Source organism: Atta cephalotes, assembly GCF_000143395.1.
Source record: "Atta cephalotes unplaced genomic scaffold scaffold00021, whole genome shotgun sequence".
Classification (NCBI taxonomy): Eukaryota; Metazoa; Arthropoda; class Insecta; order Hymenoptera; family Formicidae; genus Atta; species Atta cephalotes.
This window is the reverse complement of record NW_012130085.1, coordinates 3,468,741-3,487,055: the sequence shown is the minus strand read 5'-3', so window position 1 is coordinate 3,487,055 and position 18,315 is coordinate 3,468,741. Positions and strand designations below refer to the sequence as shown.

Genomic DNA, 18,315 nt, shown 5'->3' with positions numbered 1-18,315 from the left:
CTCTCTCTCTCTCTCTCTCTCTCTCTCTCTCTCTCTCTCTCTCTCTCTCTCTCTCTCTCACATCTCTGTATATAATTAGAAAAAATTATTAATAATTACATAAATTTCTATTTCTTGTGGTTATGAATGCTGTTTTTAAGAGTTATAAATTCCTGTTCTCTTCTTATTTCAATTACTTGAATAATTTTGTTAAAGAGCTTCGTCATTGCATCGCATCTTATTATATGAAATTTTCAGATATCAGATCGAAATTGAATAGTGCATCAGTGAGTTAATCAACCTGTCCAGCTTAGTCATTCTTTGACGGCTACCGCATACGCTTCTACCCTATATCAGTCAAATTGGTTTTATTTAGTCAAGTAGTTTCGCGCGGACCTCACGGCCGAGGAAGGTGGAAAGGGTTAACGAGAACAAAGTGAGCAAATACGACGTAGCGGTGAAGAATACATCGTTAATAAATAAGAGCCCCTCGTGACTACCTACCCAACACCATCGCCAGGAGGCAACTCCGTCTATATGCTAATGCACGGCTTCCGACATACAACGTTTTGCGTTTTCCAAGCTTAATCCGTTTCCGTGCGAAACTTCGGTGAGCTTTATCGAGACCTAGGATTACGAATAGCTTCTGATTTTGTGGAATTACGAATCAATGAGTGATGTACTTGCCTGTTTCGCAGTAATATCTTATAGATTGTAGGAAATATTAGATAATAAATGAAGCTTAACTATTTAAATAGCCAAACTCTTTCTCTATGTGTGTATCTGAGAAAATATATTATATTCTGATTTATTGTAAGCAGCATCAGGTAATAGCAAAAGATCTTTAACTCTAAAAGTAGAGTCGTGTATAAGAAACAATCATTGAGTATTTCTATTTTTTAAATTAATATTATATATAATAAAAAAAATAAAATTCTGAAATTTTTTGACTTTACAATAATTACAATAACATCTTTTATACTGATGAAAAATTGATTTTATATAAATAACTTTCTTAATTTTCATTTCATACTAATTTATTCACTTGGTTCTTTTCCAAAAAAGAAATTTTTAGTGTTAATAAGACAGAAACAAAAAGTACACTATGCTATATTGTTAAATCTAGTGTCTAAATATATCGTTATTTTTTACTACAATAATAATTAAATTTGATACTACATCGTGTAAAAATGGCATTGTATAGTGTCAAATATAACCATTGTTTTAGTATAAAATAATGATATGAGTGAGTAGGAGCAGTGACGACTCACATTAAATTAAATTTGATACTACAAATTTAACAATATGTGATAACAGATATAATGTATTTTTAATAGTTTATGCATATCATATTCGTATATGACATTTTCAGTCTGTTGATGACAATTTCAGACAAGATACATCGCACTACGGTTTTTATTTAAATAATAAAAACTTTTCCGCGAATAAGAATTAGTATGGGTGGGCCCGAATATTAATCCGAGACGTAAAAGCAGTGCGAGCAGACCATTCGCCTGACAATAAAATTCATATAAAATGATAAAACTTGCGTGAAGAAGCGCAGGTTTTTAATAAAGGTTTCCACTCTTAAGGAGGTCTTCCAAAATTAGAAGCGTTTCGCGGCGAGCAAATGCGGTCAAACGGCTAGCCAGGCGATAGATCGGACACTCCGGCGCTAATTGGCTGCGGAATTTTATGTAGCACTAAATTACTCTATGCAAATGTGCAGCCGCTTCCGTCGTCCCTCGACGAGGGCATTCTGGAAGTGCATCCTCAACTGCGTACGCACGCGCGACGTATCTCTCAAGATTTACGCCCTCCCCTTCCCCTCCTCATTAGCCTAATGAAGGCGTAAGTTTGAAATACGAAGTGATTTTTGTCATGAACCGCGTTACCGAGCATTTGACCGTCGACCTTGCGACAAGACTTCTCGTACTCGAAGATTTTTATTCGGAAATGCATTGGAATAATCATGCATTGGAGTGTGGAAGGTCGGGAGAATGATATCGGTGTTAACTGGCTGCGAGTTATAACCGGACCACGTAATGTCCGCTTAATATTCAACGCCAGCGGGGGCGACGGATTTATGAGAGCTAATGAATTGGTAGTTCTTCTTCTGCCCTTATTTCCATACGCTTCTTTTTCACTGTTTGCCTAACGAACAGCTTGGTGCTCTCTTTAATCTCCAACTGAAAGTTTGCTAGTTGTACTTTACTTACGTGAACACAATGATTGATGATCAGTCTTATTTATATAAAGAGAGATTAATGAATGATTGACAAAGAAAATTTATCACGAAATATATCAAATAGAGAGATATATCCTAAACATTGAACCCGATTTACATTTTTACCCGGAAATCATTTGATCCAAGGGCGATTTGAAATTTGTCGAGGGTTCATGATAAAAAAAAAACTCGATATGGTCGAAAGGAGGAGCAAAAAGGAGGCGAAGTAGGAGATGCCTCTCGGGCTATAGGATAGCCGAATAAATTTGGATAGCTCCCTGTTTTGGCCTCGAGCCACGGTTACCCGACGTAGACACTCTCGGACATACGATCGGCTCTTTCGTAACGCGGCGTGTGAGAAGGGAATAGGAGATGACCGGGCCGAGAAGGGCGGTGAGCGAGATATACAGGCAAGCCGCTCCTTTACGATGGATTTAATTAAAAAACATAATTTAGCAGGCAGAGGATAACAGGTAGCTCGACTTCAGTGGGAACTAACGGAGGTTCCGTCACAGTGCGGCGCTGTTCGGCGCCGGCCTGCGGTCACTCATGAATAAGATTATTAATCCCGTCCTTTGCAGAAAATCTCCTCTTTTTCTTCTCTCCCGCGCTCTCGGTTCTTGCGTTTCCTAATATTCTGAAAAATTTATCGCGTGTAATTTAATTTGCTAATAATTATTTATGAGCGAACGATACGACAGGTAGATCAGATGTATTACTTAATTCTCTTTCATTTGATTTCCAGAATTAATAAACGCATCTTGCACCGTGCGATTAAGGTGACAATTACGTGACATTAAGGTGTAACGCGAATCGAAACACTGAAACCGTGAAACATTTTCTTAGAAATTTAAAAAAAAGAGTTGCACACTAGTCTTTTCATGAGATAAATAGTGATAATGGCTATGTATTACAAAGTATAAGTAGGATGAACCACGTATATCTTATTGAGATACTTTGCAATGCAGAGTCATCATATTTTATCTTGTGACCAGAATTTTTAGGGGCTGTGTAAAATAAAAGAAATAGGAGAAACAGGGAACAGTGAATAGAATACAAGTAACAAGAATTTCTAGACAATTCAATATTAACATATGAATATAATGTAGAATAGAGGAACAGTTCTGAGGAACAACGCTATTCTTTGTTAATGCATTACATTTTATGTATTGGTATTGAACTGTTCCTTGTTCTATATTATCTGTTCTCTCTACTTTTTGTTGTATGCAGTCTCTTACTTAAGAGCCTCTACCTCTTTTTCCATTTGCAGATAGATTAGAATTCTATTTTACAGAATTAGTGGAATTTATTTAAATCCCTCGAGCATTCGAGCCTATATTATTATAACCATAATATCTCGTTAATGATCGCAGTCGTTGATGCTTAGGCGCGATATATCGCTCGTCTACGGCAAGTTGATCGCCACTGACGCGACGTCCGCCGTTGGGTGGATCTCGGATCGCTTAGATGGAACGAGTTAAAAATCCATTTGTTGGGGACGCGGTCAGTGTCGCGCGTGAGATTAAAAGAGAGATACCGACGAGCAAGAAAAGCAGCGCCATTTTGTCGAAAGGAGGACCGACGACCTCGCGGCTAGTTTCTCTCCCGCGTATATAAATGGCAGTTGTGTTGCGTGCGAATATACAATTTCGTTTCATCGCTACCGGTCGATCGTAGGGTCCTGTTCGCGAAGCCGGAGAAATGAGGAAGGAAAACGAGGTGCCAGTCGCCAATGTGAAAAGATTATTTTCACAACTAGGTAGGGAAAAAAAGAACCGCGAGAAAATATTACAAGAGAGTACACTTGACGTTGTTCGAACATTGACGTTGTACGAACTGCATGATTTGAAAATTCATCTCTCGCGACATAATATCCACGTTGAATTCACTTCTGTTCAACACATTTTGCGCAGAATTTGCACAATATTGCATGACCTATATGGACGTTACGTGGATAGTACTATCATACAATTAACTTTATAAATGCAATGAGGTTGCTCAGATAACGCGTCTTGTAACCAACGGGAAAAAGTTTTTTATTTCTTTTTTTTTTCAGCTCACGAGCTATCATCATAACGTGCAGTTTTACGCAGTCACGCAACATTACAGCAAATTAGAAATTTCTGCTATTAGCTAAACTTTGTGTTCTTAATACTTTTATGTCGTCCCTCATTGTATAAATATATATTTAATACTTTGAACCCAATCATGCGTATCAAGTCTAAATTTACATTTCAAGATAACCGCGAAGAATAAAGGACAAAGTATGGAGAAAAAGAGAGAAAGAGGAAGGCAGGAAGCCATGAAATTACGTAGGAAACGATATAGGAAACAAGTATATCGAAGTCGACAGCTAGCCCGATAACGAGAAAGACGAGCGAGGCAAAGCGAACGTTTTTATAATCGCCGCAATTATCTGCGAGGCCGAAGTCGAGCATATATAACCTTAGCGCGCAACAGCTTCAAGGGGCACTACTTCTTATCGGGACACTGACTGCGTGCCGGTGTGGTTGCATGCGGAGGCTGATAAACAAATAATTAGCATTCGAAGTAACCCGCATTCGCATTATCGCTGGCATCGCTCTCCTCGCCAAGAGAAGGCTTGGCTCGCATAACCCTTCGTTGACGTACTTACCCAACGTGCTCCGACGTGACCTGACGAAGACCTGGCCACGTTTAACGGCATTCCGTGCCGCCCGCTACATTTTCGCTCGTGTTGTACCTGGACGGGTAATTAGTGCGCTATGGAAATCGCGTTCAACAATTCGACCGCTCGATCTAGGTATGTTTCTTTCCTCGCGGAATGTTTTGCGTGTCCGCGTAAGCGTATCGAGATTGTAAAGAGAATGCCAACGAGATCGTTCGAGGCAGAAGTAATAATACCATTTTAAATTATAATTCGATGGTATACACCGTATCTGTAACACGTTACAATTTGCATGGTAATAACAGTTACATTACTTATCTACGATGTTATACGTACTTTGTGAATAATTGTTGCCAGGTTCTTTCGTAGCACGAAATAAACCACTGTTAAATGACAAATACGAATGGATTATATTTTAGAATTAATTCAGGTTCTTTCCTGAAATATCTTGAAATCATAATATATTTCAAAATATAAACAATTATTCTTAAATATATATTATGTTTTATTAGATATTGACTTAGAAGAAATAATTTTTCCAACATTAGCATATATTAATATTTATCTTCACAATGAAATAAGATAGTATCGTAATTAAATCGTTTTGGACGGTCTGTATAAAGATGGTAAAGGGATAAAAAAAACCATATGTATGGTATAAAGAGAAATAACGACCAGTGTGATTCAGTTAAACATACAAAATCAGAAATTAAAATACGCAAAGACCTTGATGATGTAGTTAGTCAATACTACTGGCTGGGGGCTGCTCAATGCAGGTGGATCCAATCAGAAACTCGACCATGCCGGCTCGGCAGGTGCTTGGAGATCGCGGTCAATGGCTCTCAAGAACGACCGACATTTTTTACACCGAAAGCAGAAAAGAGCGCCGACTAATTTTGCGCGGCGCTCCATTAAGGAACACGAAGCAATCCTTTTTCCGCGGCTTCGTTTGTTCGTTTAATTGTCTCTATCCGACTAATTCGTTGACAACGACTTGATAGCAGAAATAAATTTCTAAGTCGTTTCTTAAAGGACTTGTGTTCTAGTTGAAAAGGTACAAATTAAAATTTGTAAACAAAAGAAATGTTTTCTTGCCTTTAGAAAAGAAAAAATCTTTCATCCTAATTTAAAAGAGAGGAGAATTATTTGTATCTTTATTGTAGAATTCTCAATATTTAGGATTTCGTTAGCGTGTATGCATAAAGTACTGATCGTCGAAGTACGCATGTCTCGCCTGATGTGCGAACGAGGGTTCTCCTCAGGCTGAAAGGGGAATAAAAGTTTGACACGGATGTCGGATGCGGTTCGCCACGAAGCTCGACCGGTAGACACCCCACGGTTTGTTGCTTCGCACCCTCGCTGTCGGGTCTTTTACCTCCCTCGCATTCAGCTGTCACGTGGCTCGTGCTCGAACGATCGCCGGCGTTTCCGCTTTATTTTCCGCCATCCGGCGCCGCGTTGCATCGGGTGTCGAGTGACCGATCTCGTTAACGATCTCATGCGGTGGTCGATACTTCCTGGCACGTTCGAGGTCTGACCAGTCGGAAAGCAATCGCGCGACGCGTCGACGCGAATGAGTTCTTGGAAAAAGATCCGAGCCGATGCAGACGGGACGAGGCGAGACAAGCGAGGATTCTTCGTTTTAATTTATGCGCGGCGTAGCTTCGGGCATTATTAGTCCTAGCTGGCTACGAGGGGCGTGACGTCACGCGGCTAAAACAAAGGATCCTACCGGTGCCCATTTCACGTCGGCTCCCTTTTAACCGTGCCGACAGGAGGGTGCGAGGGACCTGGGCCTCACTGATGCCGAGTTTGGCACTCTTTACGCTCCGTCAATTTTGTACTACGCACTTTTTCACCTACCTACGCGATCATCGCACTTCCGCTGACCATTATTTAGTCGAATCTCTTGCAATTATTTTGAACTTGAGGTTAATAATTCAAAACTTATTTCACTATGAAGATATCTGCAAGAAATAGCAAAACAAAAGATAATAAAATAGCTGCGAATCGTGATTGTGAGATGGTTAACGTGTACGCGCGCGACGCGTCATGGAGGGCGTGTATCCACGCGTAGGGTTTAGCGGTGGAGACTGTGTGGAGGGAGCTGATCGAGGGACGTCGTTGTCTCCGCAGGCCACTGTCATATTGTCCCGGCGGATCGATACGTGGCCTGCCTACAACCTGCACTCATCGAGCTTGAAGAGGGCGTGGCTCGTACACCGGCGGAGAGACATTCAACCCCGTTGCGATCTCCGCCGTGCTAAACCTTCCGCCTCCCTCTTGACGTAAAAGCGGGAGAGACGATTTCGTCCTTTCAACCCTCCGCGGTTCTCTCGTGCCAGTCGTCACCCTCTACGACCTCCGCGTCAACGAGCGCTCCCATTCGTCGAGAGCATTGTAACGGGGAGCAATCACCCTGCATTTGGAGATTTCTCGGAATAATAACTCTCGATACTTTCCGACGTTTCATCGTTCAAGCATAAACTACAGATATTTCGTTCGATTTGTAACGTCCTTGAGATATAAATTCTTTTTATCCACACTTAACACTTAGTTATTTTATTATTACTTTTGCGTTAAAAATAACGACATTGTAAATCACTCGGAAAGCCTTGAATCGGTGTTCATATACGAGCATATCCTAAATAACGACCATATACAACAATGTGTCATGTTACTGCGAAGAAATATGAGCAGGACATTTGTTGTACACGTTGATGAATGATCGGGGCAACCGAGCAGAACTCTGGATCTCTTCGGAGAATAGATCGAGCGCAGTGCGGTTGCGACTCCTCCGTTTTTCCTTTCTCTCCCCCCCCCCCTCTCCCCCCGCTTTTTCACCTCTCGCTCTCTCTCACGTCGCTTTCATCCTGGGAAGGGTGCGCGCGTTCGTTGTCTTTCGCCGGTGTTGCTGGCGCAAGGTTGAATCCACGTGGGGGCGTGTCGCCTCCATGGCGCCGGCTGCTAATGGCCGCGCGGCCCTCCAGACCTTAATTTCCTGCCGCTTCCGCGGACCCTCTCGCTTTTACCTCTCCACGTCCAAATCCGTTTCGGGACCTCTCCTCTTCAGCCTCCGGCCCTTCGGTAGCCGCCGACACTCTCCTTGTCCTTTCACCTCCGCGCTAACCCCGCGAGCGATTTGCATGGAGTTGCTTTTGATGAAGTTCGTTATCTAAAGTTTCAGCTTCTGCCGCTCTAATTTTTAGCTCGCACACAAATTGTGCTCCCTCTAATTCCTCGCGCCACGTGTGCGCGAAAGAGCATGATTGCTCCGCAAATTTCTCAGAATTGGGAGGCTTATTGAAATTTGCTAAGAGATTCACACACAAATTATGTCGTTATTGAATTTACTCAATTTGCATCGAAAGTTCTCATCATGTTTCTATTACAAATTATAATTCTTATCTCGTTGTTGGTCGTATTATTTACGTGATATCTAAGCTATTTGATCCTGATGTTCTACGTATTTATTGTTTCCAAGATCATTTTCCCACGTTATTTTGGATCGCTTAATATGGTATCATGGAAATCGTACATCGACCTTGTGCTTGATTCGAGAACAATTTGCATGAAAGCGGTCTAGGTAGAGCGATTGGTCTATCCGGGTCTCATTACTTTCAGCGACTAATCTTGAATCTCTTCTAGGATAGGAACGGCAATTTAGTGTCATTATACGCCCTTAGGGGAAGACTTTCCTCTTTCTCTCTCTTTGGAGGATCTGGGCCCAAACCGAGGCTTCTTTTTAGATCGATTTAGACGCGGTGGGGCGATTATGGGCGTCCATCGACCGCCAGATTTCGATATTACGAACCGTGCTAGCACGAAAAAGTATCTTGATAGTCCCGTGAATCGATACGCGTGATACGTAATTCGCTCCAGAGTTGTTATTACCGATTTGCGTAATCGTACGACGAGATTGCTTCATAACGAGCGTTTCCGATGTTAAAAATTCTGAAAAGAACTGGTAATGCGTGCGCGAGCATTGTTCAGTTAGCACATTGTAAATCGAGGTCGTGCATGTCCGTAAACATTTGTTAGATGTCCTTAATAAAGAAAATGTGTCGTATTTATAATTCTTTATAAATATAAATCGAGTGTAAAGGTAACGGAATATAAGATTGAAATGTGAATCATCGCGTCGTATGACAATATGCCCTAAGATAAAAATGTCAAAAGATATTGATAAGCAAATCTTTTCTTTCGCAGCAAAGTATGGATCAAAAAATAAGGATAGATTTTATGATGATGTTACAGGATCATCCAGGATTACGAGGCACGCCTTTGGCCATGCTGGCGGCGCAATGCAACAAACTAAGCAGTAAAAGTCCGCCGCCGTTAGCGGACGCAGCCGTAGGCAAAGGTTTCCACCCTTGGAAGAAGAGCCCACAAAGCAGCGGCAGCTCACCACAGCACACCACCGGCGGCGGGGGAGGTGGCAGTGGAGGTGGAGGAGGCGGCGGTAGCGGTGGGTGCACAACGACGGGAGTGAGCCAGAGACCGGCGGCGACGAGCAGCGCCGGCAGCACGACCGGTGGTTACGCCAGGGCGCCGGTAACGTCTTGCGCCTCGACTGCACCGCAATATGGTAGCGACTTGTATTTCCCCGGAACGGCGAGCGCCCAACCGGCCGGCGATCCACATCATCATCAGAGTAGTCTTTTGGGCAAAGTCGAAGGCGCGACTTTGGGCTCGGTGTACGGGAGGCATCCGTACGAGTCGTGGCCGTTCAACGCGATGCCAGGCGCGACGCACGGCGGAATTAAAGCGAGCGACGGTTGGTGGGATGTGCACGGCGCCGCGACCGCCGGCGGATGGCTAGACGTAAGCAGCACTGTTGGCGTCGGTGTCCATGCGGCGCAAATGGCCAATTACTCGGCCGACTACTCGACGAGCCTAGCGCTGGCCGGTAACCATTTGCTAACCACAGCTACGACGGCTGGTCACAATCTCTTGCAAGACACGTACAAATCAATGCTACCGGGTGGGCCGCCCGGATTCGGGCTCCATCACCATGCGGCCGCCACAGCCGGCGCCGGCGCCGGTGCCGGAAGCCCTCAGGGCAGCGGCGGCGGTGTCGGCGTCGGGGGCGCCGGTGTTAGCCAAGCGCCCTCACCGCGCTCGCAGAGACGTTACACCGGACGTGCCACCTGCGATTGTCCGAATTGTCAAGAAGCCGAGAGACTCGGTCCCGCCGGCGTGCACCTCAGGAAGAAGAACATCCATAGCTGCCACATACCGGGTTGCGGCAAGGTCTACGGGAAAACGTCGCATCTGAAGGCCCACTTACGGTGGCACACTGGTGAGCGACCGTTTGTTTGCAACTGGCTTTTCTGTGGCAAGCGGTTCACACGTTCGGATGAGTTGCAGCGGCACCTTCGAACCCACACCGGCGAAAAGAGATTCGCCTGCCCGGTCTGCAACAAGCGGTTCATGCGCAGCGACCATCTCGCGAAACACGTCAAGACCCACAGCAGCAGCAGCAGCAGCAGCGGCAGCAAGGGCAAGGGGGGAGCGGGGAGCTCGTCGGCCGAGTCCTGCTCCGACAGCGAGGACAACGGGAGTCAGCAGAGTCCCACTTCCAGCTCGGTGCCGCAGCCGCAGCCGCCGCAGCAACCGGCTCAGGCCCAGCAGCAGCAACAGCAGCAGCAGCTGGCGGTAGCGGCGGCGGCGGCGGCGGCAGCGGCAGCGGTGGTGGCGGGCCAGGACACCAGCAACACCACCTCTCCTCAGACCACCACCACCACTCTCGGCCATCAGCCGACAACCCCCATGACTCCAATACAGATGACCCCACCGCCTCTGACCCCACACCATCCCCACCACCCGCATCTCCCGCCTCTAATGCACCATCCTCATCATCACGCAACCTCCGTCCCGGCGGCCCACCATCCGCACGCGGGGATGAGCATGCACTGAGCCCGGTGGGGCCCGGAGCCGGTGCCTGCAGTACCTCTGCCGCAACGGCCCTGGGCTCCCCCCTATCCTACCCCCTCAACCTGAACCTCATGCAAAATCACTCGACCATCAATCCATCGAATCCCCATCACCACCATCAGCAACATCAGAATCATCACCATCACCATCACCATCATCATCACCCATCGCACCAACAGCAGCACTCGCGACAAAATAACTCCTACTCTGTGCAACAGAATCCTGGCACGCCGGGGACCGCGCAGACTCCCTCACCCTCGTCCCCCGCGCCTGTACATAGTCTCTAAGCGGTTACGAGCGCACTCGCGTCCAACAACCGGTCACAATCCACCGCATGTCCGTCCGCCGCGCTCATACACGCAGGCACGAATGATACATACACGTAGACACGAGAGCATACACGGAGATACACACGAATCTGGCTCCCCGTCCTGGTTCTCAATACGGAGATGGTCCTCGTAACGCACGCACGCGGATATTTCAGGATTTTTTATTTGTACATAATATATATATATATATTTATATATATAGGGCGCGAAAGAGAGGGAGAGAAAGAGAAATGATATTATATTAATTAAGCGGTGTAATGATGTAGTAAAAAAAAAGTAACTCGTATAAATATATAAATATATAAATATAAATATATATATATATAAATATATAAATATATATACATATATATATATATATATATATATATATATATATAATAAAAGCACTGTCGCGTTGTACCATACACCGACAAAACACTTCGCGCCCTACCCGACTCTTCTCTTCCGCTCATTTTCGGAAGGCAAGAGACGGATCGAATTAAAGAGAAACGACTGTGGAGTATGGACACGGACAGGTTCCAAACGATTTCATACCACACAGGGCCTTGAACATTGTCTGACGAGAAAGTGATTTTCCTTAAGTGAATTTAAAATTTTTTCCAGACAATTTGTTGATTACGTTTGGAACTTGGACTTGAACGATAACCCATATCAGCCCACCCTTTGGATGTAGTATCGCACTATTATCAATGAATTATTATTAATTATTATTAATTATTAATTATTAATTATTACTATTAACTCTTCTTTATTACTGTATTATTATAAAAATTATAAATTCATTTTAAAGTGAGAAAAAGGAAATAAATAATGCTTTTGTGAATAATGACGACTCTATTCGACTTTCACTCCATTCACAAAGCTCGTTCCCGCCGCCCAATTGTCGACTTCCTTGTTGTTAATCTATGAAAAGACAGTCCACACACTAGTTTCTAACTCCTAGCTCGACCTTCGCTCTTGCTGCCGCTGATTATTAAGGTGTAACCCGTGCGCGCGAATCAACCTGGAATAATTTATCTTCCTCGCCTGCTAAAACGTTCCTACACACGAATTGAAAGTAAGTTCATTCATAATTGCTTTGAGTACAACGTCGCGTGTCCGCCAATAATGATTTTTAATTTTGACACATAGATCTAAATATTCGCGATGAAGAGTCATGTAACCTGACACTAGGGAATACCCCCAATGTATCAACAGGCCGACAGAGAACGACACTAAGCAGAGAACACGATGGAGCACGAGCAGAACACGAGCTCCTGGGACGATATTATCGCACGGGCCGTTAAATCCTAGATCCTACCAACCGTGAAATGTCCCGTCATAACATAAGGCCTCCCCCACTTTGTCGTGCCACTTTATTTTCCCGCTCCAAGATTTTATTCCGACCTTCGCTCCGTTCAGAGATTCGCTGATTATGCGGCATCGGGCATCGTTCTGGCATCGCCTCGCGAGCGCAACGGAAATGCGTCCGATACGTGTGCTTCGAGCTCCTCAATCTTATTAGCGAGAATGACTCGGCTCGCTTCTCTCGGACCTAAACAGTGGAGTAGCCGCGTCACGCGATCATTAAGCTTCTATAAAATTGATTCTCCCGAGCATTCTGGCCGGTCATAATTGATTACAACATGCGCAATATTCTTCAAACAATGACAGTAGAAGCAATAATTCGTGTCACGAGACAATTGCATGTTTTTAAACATAGATATGTTACCGTTAACATATTAATGAAGCAACTATAGAAAAAAATGATCTTTCATTCTTAAAGATATATTGTTAGAATAAAGTATCTATATAAAGGCGCCGTAAAACATTAGTACAAAAACGCTAAACTTGTCATTTAAAGACGAAATTATGTGTTTCATCGAATATCGCGATGCCGTAAGATTTAGATTCGACATATCCTGACGGAGACACCACAATAAACAATTTTCAAGCGCGGCGCCATAAACTGGATCAATATGGCAGAGATTACGAAATAAGATCGTTATGCAAAGTAGTCGGAGAGGGTCGCGTCGGGGTTGCGCCGCAGCAATTCGCGGGGGGTGCGGTTAACGTCTCGCGGCAAGCGTGCAAGCTCGGGGGATGGCTTTTTCGGTGATTTAACCAAGGAGGGTGAACGTTTGTTATTCAATTTGCAACCCCCTCGGTACCAGCCACTGCTCACCCTCTACCCACAGATCATCGCGCCTTTACGACCATGGCCGTACGCTCCTAATGCAGGAAGCATTCTTCCTCGCTCGAAATATAGCGATCGGTGGGTATTCTACTTCGTTTCAACTCTTCCGCATTTACGTAACTGCTTTATCTTTTATTCTATTATTTGTTTCACGGAAGCTGACAACGATCGTACGTACATCTGCTGCAATATACTGAATCTATGCTGTACTCAGATTGACTATACAGTTATAATTCTACAGATATAATTCATTTATTAAAACACATATTGTTGCTGTAAACTTTATAAATAAATTAAAAAAGATTTGAAAAAAATAATTTATGTTTCATATTATTACCATAATCTTTTATTTCCCTTGAAATATTACATATCTATATTTTCAAACTAATGATTCCATCTAATATCAACTTTCGATACTAAAAAAATTAATCCAATTAAATAAAAGAAATCCTTTTTTTTCAGTCAAAGCAAATCTTAGTGTTTAAGGACATTTTATCTATACAATATCAGCTAAAAGTATTAGTGTCCAATAATCAGTCAAAAATAATATTAGCCAATATCATTCAAAAAATTTTGACGATGATTAGTCCGCGTGAATTGATTAATCCAACAAAAAAAAACCAATTTCACTTATAATGATTTTATGCAGGAAAATCATATTTTCCTGCAGTTTTAGATCAATAATTTTTAAATGAATAAATGAATCTAGATAAACTTTTGCACGAATATTTATATTATTTTTTAGTCCATAGTATATAAAATTTGATTTAATTCTTAATATTATTTCCTCATCAAATCATGATTTTACATAAAACTCAAGAAAAAAATATTAAATAACTTTTAAACTAATAAAAGAATTTTATTTAAACTTTACATAAATATTCAATTGTTATAATAGAATCTATAAAATTTTTATTAAATTTCTTATATTTAAAAAATACGGACTAAATCAAATCATTGTAAATTAAAATCTTTATAATTTTAGATATTGCTTCAGTGAATCGACTCTGGATTTTATCACAGATCTCCAAACTGTAAGAACTTCTATGTAAGAACAATCTGTAAAATTATTGTTAAACTTCTAATATTTTAAAAATAGGTATTAAATTATTTTTAAATATTTCTGTGTGAAATCATATAGATATCTTATTTTGTAAATTGCGCGTCGAAATCTTTTTCGCTCTTGAAACACAGTCATGAGCAGAATCATAGTAGTAATTGAACAATTTAATAATTTTTTATACTAATAAACATATTCTTTATAAAAATATTAATAATTTGATATCGATAAGACCTTAAATTTGCGAATAATTTAAGCACAAGAGAAGAATGCCATTTTAAACATTTCTCGAGTCGATTTTCTTAATACTTTAATAATTTATCATCATAAATGTTTGTACAAATTACGATTCGAGATATGAATAATATTGAATTGACGGTGTCAATGTATAGTTTTATCATTATATAATTTTTTCGTAATTCATTGTGTGCTGTATATGCGCAATAATAAATTAAAGGGAACGATTTCCTTCGGGAGATATGCACTCGTCTGTCCAGCAGCTTGCGAGTGAATAATTAGGCGCGTGCGAGTGTCACGTCCGCGAGACCGTTCTCAAGGCTCGGGTCATTAGATCCGTCTGTTCTTTCGAACGTGTTGCGATAATAAAGGTCGCGCACCGTCACCAGACAAAGACACCGCTGTGCGATTAATTTCACGGCGGTGCACCCCATCGCGATACAATTGAAACGAATGGAGCTGCGGGAGCATTTTATGAAGCCGGCGGAACGACACTTTGCTCGCAAACACTGTTTCGCGCGGATCTCGTTCATCACGATCTGTAAATGGATTACAAATGGCAGAGAGATGTAGTACAACCGGGAGAAATAAATTGCGAATACGCGTTGCATGTATTTTAATAATATAAAAAAAATTTTAGAACTATGAAATTTAATTAATATAAAAATAACGATTATGGATACGAAAATGGTAGGTAAGTGAAACAATTTTGCTTTCATTTCTCTGTATTTAAAAAATTCAGTAATAAATCTCTGAAGTCAATCGAGTGAGACAAACTAGCGAATGACGGAGAGCAAAGTATTAAGTGGAGAGGTGACGGAAAACTGAATGGTACTCTTTGAAATTTCACACCATGATGTCGGCAAGGTTTACTAAAAAAAATGGACAAAGGAGCCCGAAAGGTTCGTCGTTTCTCGCCCCTACTAGGTCTGTTAACAAATCTCATGATTCTAACGACTCGACTTTGGACGGGGATACCACGGTTAAAATTTCAAAAGCAAAACCGCCTCCTCGAACTCACCGCAGACTATAATTTCTACTAGCAGAGAAAAGCAAGAAGTATCTTCTACGCGGTAAAAAAAAACTAACTACTGCAGCTAATACATGATTCACGTTAAAAATTCGTGATATTTATTATTTTTCTTTAAAGCTTTACAATAGTATACTCGAAATTATTTTGATTATTACATCAAATAATATACTTTATCTAGATTTGCCGCAATATTATTCGTGAGATTTGTTAAGCGTGAATGAGAGGCGAGCGTAATCAATCTGCTAAATGAATGAACAGATTAATATGCTAATCCGAATCGGTTGTAAAGTCAAGGGAAGACTACAGAGAGAGAACTAACGAGGCTATGGTTAGACCTACGGTTTATGGACATATGGTTAACACAGTTATATGTAGTTTGCTGGAAAAGCCAAGAGACACACGTGCGTGAGGCCTAGTACGCACTTCAAAGGCGGGCTCAGACGCGCGCGACGCACACGTGCTGGCATTAAGAGATGCACGCGAGTCCTGTTACCAAAGTGCCGCGAACTCGAAAAAGCCGCGGCACGATCGGAAAGCTGATGTCTGAAAAATCAACCCCAACTTGGACAGAGAGAGTCCTTCTAATTTAAAGACCGCCGATTTTACTAACAACATGTACTCTGACAAGAGATAGAATGTGATTTATTATCACATATTTTAAAAATTGGAAGAATTTTCTACGCGCGTGTGTATATAATTGTATTAAAATATTAAAATCCCCTTAAATCATTACTCTCTAAATCTGAATCAATGAATAATCACTAATTACTCAGTGGCATACTTGCTCTCTAAATCTGAATCAGTGGATAATTACTGATATCAGTGCCAAGTATGCCACTGACAATCAGTGAATTAAATGTGAGATCCCTAACTTAGCTAATCTTTATGTGATGTAACTAATCTTGTTTTAATGCTTAAAAATCAATAAATATGGTATTGGAAAATTGAAATTAATGTGCAAATATCAATATTTATATTAGTTATATAATGCTCAAACATTCTTGCTTTTTTAATTGAACTTTACTGATTATCAGTAAAGCCAAGTATGTCGCTAGATAATTAGCGAGTGTTCACTGATTCAGATTTAGAGAGTGGCAATGATAATCAGTGAAGTTCAATTAGAAAAGGAAGAATGTTTGAGTATTACATAATTAAAATACTGATATTTTCATGTTAATTTCAATCTTCCAATATCATATTTATTGAATTTAAGCACTAAAACAAGATTAATTAGATAATTATCACATAATAAAGATTAGCTAGATTAGAGATCTCACATTTAATTAATTCCACTGATTCAGATTTAGAGAGTAATGTTACATTTCCAAAACTTTTTGCATTTTATATATACTTTTCTGCAAAGTATAAAACTATTAATTCAACTATTCATTCAATTAGTCTTGTATCTCTTGCGAATGAAGTAACAATATCTCGGAAAATCAGACAAATAACGTCATCCGACACGAGCAATCAATGCATTCTCGTGTTCGACATTGTCGAACAGTCGAGTCTAATGGGCAAACAACACCGAACATTCTGACACTGTCATAACGAGCGTTGGCCAGCTATCGCATCGCGACGCGCCGCATGGAATAGAACAGGCCGAGGCAATCCTGTAACGCAAGGCTGATAACATTACCGTCCGATTCGAGTTAATTGCTCGTCGTTAGAGGTCATTAAAGTATCCGGTTGGTTCACGCGACACTCATCGAGGGGACTCGGGGACACTGTACTATTCCTCTGAGCCAGCCTAACGAATCACATCGCTCCCGCAATCACCTCGTTACGCAAGCTTATCCTAATTGAAGCAAACAGTCGGAGCTAATTATCGATCGCTGCCAATTTCAATATCAATTCGTTATTCATCCGAGATCGATGCACTCAGCCAATATATATGACGCGTTTCTGCATTATGATGCCGGTTGCTTTTAATCACATTGAGGTGGATTTAAGAGCCAGCAACTGTAATTAAGCATCCCGAACGAGCGAGAGGTGCTTATATTGCATTTGTCGACATTTGCTTTTCATTAACACGTTATAGTTATAAAAAAAACGAAAAGAACGATATGGATGAAAAGTACCTGCTGCTAACCAACCGAGCTTCGCAATTATAATGACTTCGTCTCGATAAGATATACGTCATTTCTACCAAAGGAATTGCAATTTAATTTATCAATATTCCTACGTACTTACATTTTAACGAGAAAAAAAGAAACCTTCGAATCATGATAATTCAAAAGCGAACCGTCGACCTCATACAAGGGTTCACGAAAGAGCGGCACGGTAGCTAACGGTTCGTAGCTATCGACCGATAATTTCATGGCACATCGAGTAGGTATGTCGAGAATGGATGGAAATTAGTTGAGATGGCCGTCGAGTTCCCGAGTTAATTGATACGTCCGCGCCCGATGAGGCGGCGGAATACATACAGCGCCAACCAGGCGCACCATTCCGTCCCGTATATACGTATACATAATGTACGTGCAACCACATTGCATTCCGGGTTTGTCCAAGTCCCGCGTGATTTAACGGCTTCGCTTCCTGGCGATCTAGTTAACGTGTACGCACACGCGTGCATCACGAAAGAGTATTAGTGCAGTTTGCAGGGTGACGGAATACGCGTGAAAGACTCGTCTCTCTACCTCTTTCTTTCTGTACTTCTCTCTTTCTCTCTCTCTCTCTCTCTC

General features: G+C 41.8%; 1 protein-coding gene across 1 annotated transcript in view; it reads left to right on the top strand.

The window, feature by feature from the left end:
- The window catches only part of LOC105619400 (transcription factor Sp9), a 40,361-nt gene extending 29,589 nt beyond the window's left edge, over positions 1-10,772 (top strand). Inside the window, exons 2-4 of the mRNA XM_012200921.1 lie at positions 9,111-10,155; positions 10,224-10,322; positions 10,480-10,772. Of these exons, the coding sequence (XP_012056311.1) occupies positions 9,111-10,155; positions 10,224-10,322; positions 10,480-10,772 (1,437 nt within the window). The remainder of the gene's footprint in view (positions 1-9,110; positions 10,156-10,223; positions 10,323-10,479) is intronic.
- Positions 10,773-18,315: the final 7,543 nt, after the last annotated feature.